The 14,895-nt window shown below is 35.3% G+C and overlaps 1 protein-coding gene across 1 annotated transcript in view; it reads right to left on the bottom strand.

The window, feature by feature from the left end:
- LOC123531401 (polypeptide N-acetylgalactosaminyltransferase 5-like) overlaps positions 1–1,184 on the bottom strand; it is a 97,209-nt gene extending 96,025 nt beyond the window's left edge. Inside the window, exon 1 of the mRNA XM_053517503.1 lies at positions 574–1,184. Coding sequence (XP_053373478.1) covers positions 574–967 — 394 coding nt within the window. The 5' untranslated portion in view covers positions 968–1,184. The remainder of the gene's footprint in view (positions 1–573) is intronic.
- Between the last annotated feature and the right edge of the window lie 13,711 nt (positions 1,185–14,895).

The following is a 14,895-nucleotide window of genomic DNA, read 5'->3' as shown; positions in this document are numbered from 1 at the left end:
ATCCAGCCAGCAGTTCATGAGAAGAAGTTGTTGAAGGGTATTTCTAATTTTAGCTCTATTGGCTCTTTTAAGTGGGGCCAAGTGCCCTCATTTGAAAAGATTTGGGAGAGGACCTCATTATGATGCTACAGACCAAGTTTGATGGAGATCCATCCATTGGTTCATGAAGAGAAGTTCTTTACAGGTTTTTCTGTTTTTTAGCTCTGGTAGCCCCTAAAAGAAGCCAAGGTGAACCATTTGTATAAACTTGATAGAGGTCCATGCCAGGATGCTACTAACCAAGTTTGGTGTAATTCTGACAAGTAGATTCAGAGAAGATGTTTAAGTAAAAAAAATGTTGATGGATGCCGGACTATCCACCTATACAAAGTTCAAGTGAGCTAAAAAGGTGGATAAAACAGTCCTTTGTACAGGCTGACAAGTCACTGAAGTGTGAAAACTGCAAAGTGCCAGACTAAAAATCATATTTACATAAAAAAAAAATTCTTGTTTAAAATAACCCTCCCAAAATTTTAATCAAAGAAGAATAATCTCAGTTTTAAAAAAAAAACCCACAGAAATAGGGAGTCTCACCTGGTCCATTATCAGACTTCCTGTATTTTCCAGATACATCAAAATCTGTGTGTACAACTTTGTCATCTGGATTTCCTATATCCCTTAAGTTACCATTCTGTTTGTTTGAAAGTTTCATGTTTTTTTGCTTTGTCACTTCTTTATTAACAAATGGATTAAAAGGTTGCACTATTTGATTAATTTTATTAATTGGATTTTGAAATCCTTCAAACACGCCTCCACCACCCTTGTTCTCTATATCACGTTTAGCTAAATTTGGTCCTTTGTCATCACGAGGTTTATCATTATCAGTACTTTGAAAACTTAAAAATATCACTATTACAAACCACAAGGTAGGAATTCCAAGAATGAGCTTAAATATAAGGCTCCGTTTTCTTCTGAAGAAACTTGCCATTTTTATTTGTCAGTAGAATAGTAAAACTATAAAAATCTTCAATAAAAGGGAAGTAACTCTTCTATATATCACAAAGCAAACAAATTATTGTATCACAGTAGGAATTTGGACTGCTTCCCCACTTTTTCTCTCCCACAATATCAGGAAATGATTGATTCCATAGTCAACATGGCCCTGTTTGTAAGCAGTCTGAAAAAGAGAAAAATACTCTTGTCACTTACTTAAAAAGTATAATTCTTTTTAGAGTAAATACCACAAAGAATATTATGGAAAATCCATGAGTAGTGCTACTTGATGATCAACAAATCCATGGATTGTGTTAGGGATTTATACTTGACTTGATGATCAACAAATCCCTGGATTGTGCTAGTGATTCATGATTAATTTAATGACCAACAAATCCATGGATTGTGTGTGTTTGGGTTTAACGTCTTTTTCAACAATTTTTCAGTCATATAAATGACGGTGTCTGCTTGTAGCAGTGAGCACAATGCCCAACTTTACAGTGCTGCCTCACCGGAATATCACGCCGTAGACATGTGGCATGATACCCCACCCAGTCACATTATACTGACACCGGGCTGACCAGTCCTAGCACTATCCTCTTAATGCTGAGCGCCAAGCGAGGAAGCTACTAGTACCATTTTTTACGTCTTTGGTATGACGTGGCCGGGGATCGAACCCACGACCTCCCGCACTCGAAGCGGACCCTCTACCACTAGGTTACCGAGGCGGTAAATCCATGGATTGTGCTAGTGCGATCGATTCATGGATAATTTGATGTTCAAGAAATCCATTATAAACTAGAGCTGTCACAATACGGCCTTGTCGCAGAAGTAAGCCAATGTCAAAGCTGAACCTCAAAATCTATAGGGGTTATCTGCTGGTCATGATCAACCTCCATATTAAGTTTCGTGATCCTAGGCCCAAGTGTTCTCAAGTTATCGTCCGGAAACAGTATAACTGTTCTGGGTCACTGTGACCTTGACCTTTGACCTACTGACCTCAAAATCATAAGAAGTCATCTGCTGGTCATGACCAGCCTTCCTTTCAACTTTCATGATCCTTAGCCCTAAGTGTTCTCAAGTTATCGTCCGGATATGGTCTAACTGTTCGGAGTCACTGTGGTCTTGACCTTTGACCTACTGACCTCAAAATCACTAGGGGTCGTATGCTGGTCATGACCAACCTCCCCATCAACTTTTGTGATCCTAGGCCCAAGTTTTCTCAAGTTATCATCCAGAACCTTGACCCTTGACCTACTAACCTCAAGTCTAACTTGACCTGTATTTTATTATGTTACACCTTTGTACCAAAATTTATGATCCTAGACCCAAGCATCCTCAAGTTATCATCCGGAAACCATTTAACTGTTCAGGGTCATTGTGACCTTGACCTGATCTACTGACCTCAAAGCCTAGCTTGACCTGTATTTCATGATGTTACACCTGTGTACTAAAATTTATGATCCTTGGCCCAAGCGTCTGGAAACCATTTAACTGTTCTGGGTTATTGTGACCTTGACCTTTGACTTACTGACCTCAAAGTTGAACTTGACCTGTATTTTATGATGTTGCACCTGTACACCAAAAAGTATATAAATCTGTCAAGCCTTTCGTGAGTTATTGACTGACCGACCGACAAGCTCACTCCTATATACCCCCCACCCCCCCCAACTTCGTTTTGTGGGGGTATAATTATGCTAGTGATCCATTGTTAATTTGATGATCAAAAAATCTATAAATTCTGCTAGTGATTCATTGTTAATTTACCAGTCATTCTGAAAAATAATACCATTTCTCATAAATTATATTTCCCTTTTTGGGGCAATTAGACCAGAGTGAACAATACAGTTCAGATTTTCTTAATATGATCTGCCTACAAGCAACCAGTAAACAACTGCCCCTGAAATAGTCCTAACATTTCCGCAGAACAGTAATAACATGTATGGCATATAAATATGTATAGCTGTCCAAAATACATAGATGTGGCCTCAATAGTGTTAACAAGCTTTTACTTTGATTTGAACGGATGACCTAGTTTTTGACCCCATATGACCCAGTTTTGAATCTGGCATAGGAATCATCAAGATAAACATTCTGACCAAGTTTCATGAAGATATGGTCATAAATGTGGTCTCTAGGGTGTTAACAAGCTTTTCCTTTGATTTGACCTGGTGACCTAGTTTTTGACCCCACATGACCCAGTTTTGGCCTAGAGATCATCAAGATAAACATTTTGTGCAAGTTTGTATCAAATCAAAACATAAATGAAACCTCTATACGGCTGAAAGAGCCAAAATAGAAAATTTAAGGGGCCATAACTCTGGAACCCATGATGGGATCTGGCCAGTTTTCAAAAGGAACTGAGATATAATGCCAATAAAAATTGTGTGCCAGTTTGATTAAAATTGATTGCAAAATGTGGTCTCTATATCGTGTTCACAAGAAATTGTGGACGATGGATGGACGATGGATGGACGAAGGATGATCACAAAAGCTCACCTTGTCACGTAGTGACAGGTGAGCTAAAAAGGGAGAACATGATTCAGAACAACTATACAACTTTTTAATACTTGAAAGGCACATAAGAAACCTAAACAATGAAAAATAAACTTTCTTGAACACCCTCAAATATATCATTTTTAAGGAATGCAATAATTATTCCATACACACACATTACCAACATGTTTGACTGTCAATATACTTTCCAGCTTAGGAGATTTTATTATTAATTGTTATAATGGTGGAGAAAGACAAACAGAAAATACTGCCGTTTTGAGAAGCTTTAATTTCTACATTCTGTAAGCCATATCAATTTCTTCTACTGTTTGCTCCTAAATATTGTTTGATAGTGCCCTGCCATACAATTGCCATACAATTAGATCTTTTACAAAAAAATCCCTCTTGTCCAAACTCCAAAAACGACAATGCTACCAAAATTTGAAAAGAATAAACGGACTTGAGACCTCAAGGGGAATCTCAAGTCATAACTGTTTATTTCTAATTTCACCCAAATACATAAATAAGACAACTATTTGTTGGAGATTTGTCAGGAGACCTCCTCCCGGGACAAGGTTGATGCTTACACAGCCGCTAAACAAAAATAAGTTCCACAGAATTACGTCTATCACAACCACATTGGCATGCAAAATACGAGTAAAAGAACTAATGAAATATTCTACAAGGCAATAACGCAAATCTAACTGCAGCAAGGGACTGTGAAATTTCTTTGAATTTATTAACTTTGTGTATTCTATAATACAGTAACTGTTAAGTCTGAGCAAAGGTCATCATTGAATAGAAAACACAAACTTCCTTTCCAACTGAAAAACATTCAGATTATCAGATTAACAAAGATACCGCAGTGAAAACAGACCACTACTCTCAGGCCTCCCAGACATGGCCTTTGAGGTAAGCCCCCGGCCCCATAAAGCCAACAGGCTATTACAATATAATTACGTATTCCTGTAAACTTTGTCATTCTTCGGTTAAATTATAGTTAGTGCATTTGTGGTGCTTAGTAACGAATCACAATTTAACGAAATACCAATATACTTTGAAAAGGTGTTGTGGTCCCGCTTACTTTCTTTCTTTTTTCAATGTTTTAATGTCCCGGTTTTACGAAAATGCGCTCCTACGAATGTATGTTATGCCCTTACAGCCCGTTTTCAACTTGTTTGAGTTGCAATTTTACGATTACCTGTATTGGCTAAGTTTTCACACCTTCCATTCTTTATGTGTCAAGTCCGGCACTATGTCATCACGGTGAAGCGTGAAAAACGCTTTAGAGTGGAAAGTGTCACTATCCATTAGCTGGGTGTAAACAGTATTTAAAGTGTGAAAACTTACAAATTAAATGCGAAACATAATTTTATGCTGTACACTAGCTATGACACAAGTTACTTGACATTAGAGTGATTAATCTTTTCTCCTTTAAATATTGGATCGACAACACATCAGTCACACTTGCTTCGATATCTATACGCCTCATACATGGCTGCATTTAAAGAAGATAAGAATAAATATTAAAGTCCTGATCGTCTGTAAATTATCGTTTTTATTTCAAGCAATTCAGTAATGTACATGTACCCTTTATATGTTTTATGTATGCATTTATGTTTCAGTGAATAAAAAATGGAAAAAAACCCATCCCTGCTTTATAATATTTTGCATTCCAGATACACTCTGAGTTCATATTCGAATTTGATTTGTAGTTTTTTTTTGTAGTAAACCCAGATGTACATATAAATACATGTACTCTGATACGAAAATCACACGTGTAAATATCACGAAATGTAGATATTACATTTGGGTAGTTGTTATGACGTATAGATATTATGGTGTCACATAGCAAAATTTCCTACGCTGAGCTCGAACGAAAATGTGATATAACGAAAACGGCTGGTTTGTTCCCTTGGCTTTTTCATAGGACCACAATTGTACTGTACTGTAACTCATATTATACCAGCACATGGCGTTTTGTTACTTTTTAGCCCAGCTGTCATGAATACATAATTGAACAGAAACTGTCTTGCCATTACAGGTCAACTTCCATTTATATGTTCACTCAAGCTTAATATACTAATCCCAAATTCTTTGCTTGTTTGCATAATTATGTATTTGCATATCATGTCTTTATATAACATAATATTATGTTCTTTATTTTGCTTCAGTGCATGCTTTCAACTAATACCGTATATTATCTTTAATATGATACTAGACCTTTCTCATCTGCCATGTTGGCTTCAGATAATTATTTTTCTGTCATTGTGTCATACAGAAAATAAAAGAACCTAAGTTTTTTATGCAAAAATGATTAGAAAATTAACTGCACTGGTCACTCAGTTTCGAACCAAAGGGCAAATCTGTTTAACATAAATAGTATGCTTTACCTCCCGAGGTTTTTTTATAATTGGTACAAAAACTAAAAATATTTAGATTTTGAGAAGTTACAAAACTGATGAATTTTCCTATGCTTTATTTAAGAAATAATTTATAGCAAAAGAATGCTTGAACACTATTTATGCATGATGGACGGTTATACGTCGGGCATAATATGCATATTGTATTACAGCCAGAGTGTATGAAGTGTTAAAACACGGTTTTGCAAAAAATTATTTCAATTCTAATATGCCCTTAATGTAAAACAGTAGATAAAATAAAGATGCGCTCTTTCTTGGTCGCAACAAAAACTTTTAAGTCACCGCACGTTAACGTGACGTCATTCTATCGTAAGAGTGTTTTAACAGAGACAAGCATATTAGAATTAATTAAATTTATTTAATGTCTTGATTTCAAACATCACGTCATCATCAGGGCATCAATTTATATCAAATACTTTTCAAGCTAGGCGCGTCACGAACTTCGGACAGTGCAAGTTCATATCATGATTAAGACTCATGCAAGGTTTCATGAATCTATATCAAATATTTTTTGAGCTAGGCATGTCACAAGGTGAAAATGTGCATTTTTGACTATTTCAGGGGCCATAACTCTGAAAATAGGGGGCGGAGCCAGATGAAAAATAGGAGGTGCGCATGTTCATATCATGATTAAGACTCATGCAAGGTTTCATGAATCCATATCAAATACTTTTTGAGCTAGGCGTGTCACAAGGTGAAAATGTGCATTTTTGACTATTTCAGGGGCCATAACTCTGAAAATAGGGGGTGGAGCCAAATGAAAAATAGGAGGTGCGCAAGTTCATATCATGATTAAGACTCATAAAAAGTTTCATGAATCTATATCAAATACTTTTTGAGCTAGGCATGTCACAAGGTAAAAATGTGCATTTTTGACTATTTCAGGGGCCATAACACTGAAAATAGGGGGCGGAGCCAGACGAAAAATAGTCATATAATGATAAAAACTCATGCAAGGTTTCATCAATTTATATCAAATACTTTTCGAGCTAGGCGCGTCACGAACTTTGGACGGACGCACGCACGGACGGATGCATGGACAAGTCTAAATCTATATGCCCCCACCACTCATGGGGGTGGGGTGGGGGGCACAAAAAAACAAACAAATATATAACAATATTTTCAGTCGTCCCACCTCTCCCGATCCCGTTGGGTTTCTCCCTGTTCTGGATGTTAAACCCGATCACCCTGATAAGAAGTCCAAATCTCCCGAACAATGAAAAAAAAGAAAAAACATACCTTCAAGTCTGACGCTTGAATTGTGATTCTCACGAATTCAAGGTTTGATCACGACTTTATGAATTTGGAGCATTTTCTCACGCTTTCTAAAAAAATCAGACCAAAAAATTTGTGGACCACTTATTTTCTCTAATTTGCCATCTGGCATCGTTATTTTAAGACAGGATGAGACAACAATAAACAGAAAACACATGTCAAGTGTCATTTTCAATGTACAGATTACGTAAAGCCCGGACCTGCCGAAACTGGTTCTGGCCAGTTTTTGCTTTAACCAAAGCTTCCTGAGAGAGATTGTACTAATCAAATTGATGCGTTAATTTCCGTATGACTACGAGTCAATTACGTAAATCATCAATACTGACTGACTGGTTACTATTTATGCTATTCGTGGATGTTGCATTGTCGGAAAAGTATTAGAACCATTCGCGCACTTGACCTTGACCGAAACTAAAAAAAACCACATGAAGATGCCAGAAAAGAAGAAGAATTATTCGTCAAAATACTACTCCAGACAGAGGGGGACACCCCCTCCCGCACCCACCCCCACTCGTCGCGTCGTGACTTGCACAAATCTCACTCTTTCATATTCTGGAAACTTGACAGGTATGGAAAAAAGATTCACTCCTTTACATTAATTAATCCTCGCTAATAATCAATTACAATTAAATTTAGATCAGAAAATATATTGGCCCTACCTTTTTCTATAAGTTTTTGAAATCGAAAGTAGATTACCGCGGTGCCGATTTTGATAAACATTTCTCTTAAATAATTTTAGTAAGAGAAGATTTCAAGGTAAATATTAATATCAGGTACTGTTAAACGTTGTTTAAGTGTCTTTATATCATCATAATTTGTCAAACACAACCTTTAAATTGGAGATATGGGCAATGTTTACAAAATCGTAGCAGTATCCGGAGAGACAATTTTGGATATCCAGATTTTAAAATAATTTTACTAGTTTTATTTTCGAGAAAACTAAGTGGGTTCATCAAAGACGCAGGTGGATCCAGCTCCTAAATAGAACGTTGAATTGTTGATAAATGTAATACGAGAGTAAAAATGAAAGTCTACAAGTTTGTTTTTTTACTTTATTCTGTTTTTGCCATTTATTTTGCCTTGACTTGTACTCAGGGGTTCGATTTATGTATAAATAACTGTCATTTTGAATATATAAGGCTTCATTTTGTGAGTTTAAACTGAAATAAATCTTGTTGATGGAAAGGACCCTTCAGCTGAAATCTTAGGTGTCTGTATGTACACTTTTGCTGATTTCAAGAGTCAAAATCCCTTGTCCGGGTCATATGGAACCCCTGCGTAGTTGTTTTAAAAATAAAAAATAAAATTCTCACCCCCCCCCATCCCCCACCCCCATTTTTAACCAAAATTTGAATGATAATCTAAGAATTAATTTATTATGGCCTAATGGCAGCAAATGTTTTCTAAAGAAGGAAATAGATTAGAATTTCTTTATGTTCTCACTTTCAACAGGATCTATCAGATTAAATTTTATGTACATTGTAACCCCAAGCCATAATTAATTTTCAGTTGGCATCATTACAGTCTTTACTTTCAAATAACATACTGCTGTCATATGTCACTTTGATTATTCAGTAGTCTTAAGGGTAATTATGCTCAAGCACCAAGATGCTGTCACTTACTGACCAATCATTTAACTGTTTGATTCAACCAATAATTTTACATCTTTTGAATATTCATTGTTGATGTTGCATTTATATTTCAGTGTATTTTTTTCTATAGGGCAGTTCAGAACTTTGGCCAGAGTTTTTTATTTTTCGTTTTACGGAGCGCCGGTCCAAAATATTGCAAAAGTGGAATAAAATTAAAATTCATTTTCTCGAGTTTTATTTTATTTTTTCCGCCGGTCGGTTGTTTACAGCCCCAAAGAAAATAAAATTAGTGTATTTTCACCTGGACGTAATTTCACAGGAAGGGAGTTTAACGAGTGCAAAATATCGTGTTTTGCCGTACATTTATCGGCATTAACAGGGTGTAAAATTCCACTCGCCTGCTCGCATTGGCGAGTTAAGTCTGAGTAGGATGAGTGGACCTCGCTGTGTACTCGACTGATCGGGCGAGTGTTTTTTTTTATTACGTCCTTACTTTACCAAAATTCAGAAATTACATCTACAAAACGTCAACAAACTTTGAGATGGTTCAGTCGCTACCTGGATTGACTGGAAACAGATAAAGATATCAAAACGTCATGCCGGTAATTTTCCATTCCACAAGCACGTGTGACCTATCGTAACATCTAATTTACATCGACACGTACACAAAAACCGTGCGTAGTGCATTCATTTTTTAATATTTTCGCTTCAAGTTTTCAACACCCCTTGAGAAATAATACTTTTTGAATTCTATAATGATTTTAATAAGATATCGACAGAAATGTAGGCAAAATTCTATAAAAACGGTCGAATTTTCATATAATCATTTGTAAAAATTCAAACAGCGCGATCTTAGTTTCTTATTTCTTTCTAAAAGTAAATAAATGATGAATACTATGGGCTTAAAATTCAGACTTTTGACCAGAAAGTACAAAAAAAACAGAATAAAAAAATCTTAAATAATGAAAAAGCGGCTGCGATTACAATACATGGAGTAAGACGATTTTTGGCAAACAGATTTCTGTTAGTGCGGCAGAATAGGTTACGTGACCTCGTGAACGTAAGTAGAAATGCGATTTTAAAATAAAGCAATGTGATGTCACTGCGGGTTTTTAATAAGTTTTAAATGAATCTTTGTACATGTATTTTTTGACCAACAATTTAAAAGTTTTTCTTGTCAAACAATAATGTAAATTCCTTGAGGGCAAATAGGTCACAGAGGTAGGATATCCACTATAGTAACTATCGTTTGAGACATTTACCTTTTATACGGGATATAGCACATTTGCTTTTGATAACAAATTAAAGAAGAAATTTTTTATTGATTTCTATTTCTCAGCAATTTTAAGAACCGATGCGATACGATCAGACAGTGATGTGTCACTTGGCGCGAAAACATGACGTAATGCCATGACAATCTTGAGCAAAAATACCGCTTTGATCTCCGCTTCAGATGTCAAGATACTGACACACTTCTTTTAGCTCTTAGAGGGGGTGTAAATTGATCATGAAAACAAGGTCAACATTACTTAGTTTATCACTGAATAATTACCGATAATCTTTAACGTTTTTTTTCTCTCTTTCTACACGGGTGGATGGACGATGATTGTGTCCAAATTTTTTAGACACTTTTCAAAATATATATTTTTCGGGAAATAATACTATTGTACATAATACTCCTTTCATAAAAGTGACAGTATTAAAAGTATTAAATTGTCTAAAAATTGTCTTACTCACATTTTGTTTTCAATAGATTCAACTTACAAGTTTGCCATAGAAAGGTAATACAATATCAAAGGTGCTTTGACATTAAATTTTATTCAAAACATTAGTTGTTTGCAGAACAAATAAATGTTTGTAACAGCAGATTGTTTTTACATTTTTATTTCAATGGTGACCCCTCACACTTTACACAGGCTTGGGACTGTCTGGCATAAAGCAGCTGGTAGTGTTGGCAAAATCTCAGACAGATGGTCCATTTCTTTTGTAACTTCGATAGAATTCATAAGTGTATAAAGAATAATAAAGAATACTTTTTATTGGAGACAATATTTTGACAAAAAGTGACGCAACTTCAGTACTTGAACTTAGTGTAGTATAAAAAGGTGCAAATTACAGAAGCAACTTCAGTACTTGCACTAAGTGTATTATAAAAAGGTGCAAATCACAGAGTTAAATGAGGTAAATTTTCAGATTACTTTTTGCTAGATTATCTTTCGTTTTTCATCACTGAAAAAAAAATCTTGCCCTCTGCACTGTGACTGTTTTTCAAAGTTATTAAATACTTTATTTTGCTGATAAAATCCAGTATATTATGAGCTGGCATAAACTGTAAAGTTAGCTCATTAAAGATGATATTGGTGAAAGATACAATAAGTAAATATTATGTAACCACCAAAACTACTACACTACTAATTAAGCCACTTTATACCAGACGTGTTTAGTTTCTACTTGCTGTCACTGAAATTTACTGTGGCTGTTGTAACAGATAAAATAATTTTTGTCTTCCACTTAAATTAAGTAAAACAAGCTTTCTGAATTTTAAAGACTTGCCAGTGTGAGTTACAGTGCCTGAAGCAGTTTATTCACAAGCATGCATGAAAATTTTATTCAATGTTCATCCTGTATAAATGGCTTTTATAGTCTTAAAACATAACAATACATCACAATATTAAATATTGGACACAAACGCAAGTAAACAAAACTTGAAACGAAAGTTCATCAAAATAAAAAAAATCTTAAAAAATTCTATTTTATTTTTATTTTTTTCCGAGATGCTCACTTTCAAGCTTTTTATTTTTATTTTTATTCCCTCCTCCCCCTGCTCATTTTTCAAAAATCTCCCGTAAAATGAAAGATAAAAAAACTCTGGCCCTGGTTAAGTTTAGCCAATATTTTTTTAGCATTTTACCATGTATTGAGCATAGGTGACGATCATAAAACGCATTTTGTAACATTTCAGCGTGTTTTTAAAAAATGTGTTTTTACCATCAATGCTCAATATTACAAGATATGAAACATCGCACGAACAATGGGAACACTTGCTTGCGCTGGACCTTCGCTTTGTGTAGCGCATGTTATAAACTGGGTACCAAAATTGATACTCTTACGGCTATGTTAAACCAGATCATCACTTCTTTATGTAAACAAACCTCAGGTAATACGTGCTGAAGCGATAATCGGGTATAATGAAGTCGAAACAGTCTCAATTTTGGTACCTGGCAACGATATGCGCAGTTCAAAGCAGGGATCAATTCGCAAGGGTGTTCCATAGAATTTAGATTGATTGATTTATATTATTTATTGATTTCTCGTCGGAATACAAATGACGGTTGTCGGGACCCGTGTCATTTGACAGAATGGTAACAGTTCTGACGATTGATACCAGTGATTCATGTGTAGGGGTTCATTTAAAAGTTTAACTGGCTATTGTTTCCCTAGTGTTCGTGCGATGTTTCAAATCTTGTAATATTGAGAGCATTGATGGTAAAAATACTTTTTTTTTTTTAAAAACACGCTGAAATGTTACAAAATGCGTTTTATGATCGTCATCTATGCTCAATACATGGTAAAATGCTAAAATATATCGGCTAAACTTAACCAGGGGCGGAGGAGAATGGGGTGTGTGGAGGTTCGAACCCCAAGTGTCTGTGGGGAATATAAGTCTCTGAAAATCTGATATGCTAGAAAATGTCGAAAAACCGTTATGAAGTGAATGGATTTTATATGAAATAAAGAACAGCTGGATTTAGTGTTCAGCCTTGAAATCGGCATGTTCCTATCCCGCATGCTGGGTAAAAATGGCGGCGTAAGAATTTAATGTCTCGAAAAGAGAAATATTGAAAGAAGCAAAAAGTAGTAAATTCAGCGGGTTGTATTTAACGAACTGTGGTTTTCTTATATAAAAGTTAACACCCTCTTTTCTTTTTGTTTTACTAAAGTAGCGATCTAGTTCTTTATGGGAATATAAGTCTCTGAAAATCTGATATGCTAGAAAATGTCGAAAAACCGTCATGAAGTAAGTGGATTTAATATGAAAATATGAAATAAAGAACAGCTGGATTTAGTGGTGTTCAGCCTGTAAAAGAAAAATAGCTTCAGCTGTAGAGCGGCCATCGCGAAAACCAAATTGAGAGTCGTTAAAAACATTTTCGACTCACACCATGTATTTATACGATTTCTCAGTATAAGTGAAAATATTTTTCCTACAACATTCACTAGTGTAATCCCGCGGTAATTGGCAGGATTAGCCTTATCGCTCTTTTTATAAATAGGAACTATAACTCCTTTGGACCATGCCTTAGGATACAAGTTATTATCATATATATGATTGAACATTGTACAGAGAAATGGTGATATAAAGCCATTGGCATCAATAAAGAAATCGGTTACATTATTATAATAATTACCTAATTATAGTACCTAAAATTTCAGATTATGAAAAACAATTAAAAAATGATGCTGGTTGCTGTCTTGTCTAAGGAGTAGTTATATTAGTATGATTTTTTTTTTCCTCATAATTATGGCTCTAGGACTCAAAAATAAGTCATTAAACTTAATCCACTCATGTGCCGGACCCCTTTGATTTGATCAATGCTAAGCATATTATTTAAGATTTTCTGAAACTTCTTATTTAATTTCTATGTAGCTCTTCTTGCAGATAGTCCTACCTATCAAGTCATTGATAAACATTTAATCCCTAATTATAACTGGATTATTGCGGGAAGAACTCATCTCAATACAAAAACGTTGTCAAATACATCATTATTGTGTGACATCAGAAAAAGTTTTAAGTCTCATAAAATAAATACAGATAAAATATTTAAGCCGAAATTTATATATAATTTTATGTGTACTATATCAAAGATCATATATAAAAACAAGACAAGAGGGCCATAATGGCCCTATATCGCTCACCTGTTATCATTGCACTTAAGGACAAGAAGCTATTTATAGTAACATAAAAGGGAAGTAATTAAAAAAATATTGTAAGTGAACAAAAGAAGGATCTGCCAAATAAAAACAAGAGCACTGCAATGCAACGCAAATGCAGAGCAATATACACACAAAACAAAGTCATATGACCTTTAACCCCTAAGTGTGACCTTGACCTTGAAGAATGTCAACCGAAACATGCGCTCTGCATGTCGTTTCGATGAGGTGCACATTTGTGCCAGGTTTCTTGGAAATCCCTCAAGGGGTTCAAGAGTTACAGAGCAGAAGGGAAATTGCTAACCAACAGACAGACGGACATCGACGCGATAATCTTCGGGCGTATAAATAGGAATCGAGATCTTATGGTGATACAAGTTGTGTGCAAGTTTGGTTAAAATAAGATCATAAATGAAGCTGCTATTGTGCAGACAAGGTCAAAATAGCTAACTTTGGCCCTTTTAGTGGCCATAATTCTGGAACCCATTATGGGATCTGGCCGGTTCAAGAAAGGAACCAAAATCTTATGGTGACACAAGTTTTGTGCAAGTTTAATTAAATTCAAATCATAAATGAAGCTGCTATTGTGCAGACAATGTCAAAACAGCTAATTCTGGCCTTATCAGAGGCCATAACCCTGGAACCAATAATGGAATCTGGCCAGTTCAAGAAAGGAACCGAGATCTTATGGTGATACAAGTTGTGTGCAAGTTTGGTAAAAATAAAATCATAAATGAAACCACTATCGTGCAGACAAGAAATTGTTGACGCACGCACACACACACACAAATTTTGGCCCTTTAAGGGGCAATAACTCTAGAACCCATGATGGGATCTGGCCGACAGGAACTGAGATATCATGCCAATACAAGTTTTGTACAAGTTTGATTAAATTGCTTGCAAAATGTGGTCTCTATCGTGTTCACAAGAAATTGTGGACGAAAGAACGGACGAAGGACGAAGGGCGAATACGCCGATCACAAAAGCTCAATCTGTCACTATGTGACAGGTGAGCTAAAAAAGCTATTTAGTATTTACCATGAAAATTGACATTACAACACTAAGTTTTTAACCATACATCATTGATTGATCTCTAGTACCATGTCTAAATCACCGCTTTTATAACGGTTTAATATAGATATAGTTTTTTTTTGTATTTCCTCATCGTTATCGGACGATCTAATTCTTCAACATTATGTAATACT

The sequence above is a fragment of the Mercenaria mercenaria genome, chromosome 11, assembly GCF_021730395.1.
Source record: "Mercenaria mercenaria strain notata chromosome 11, MADL_Memer_1, whole genome shotgun sequence".
NCBI lineage: Eukaryota > Metazoa > Mollusca > Bivalvia > Venerida > Veneridae > Mercenaria > Mercenaria mercenaria.
This window is presented reverse-complemented; position numbering and strand designations above follow the sequence as displayed.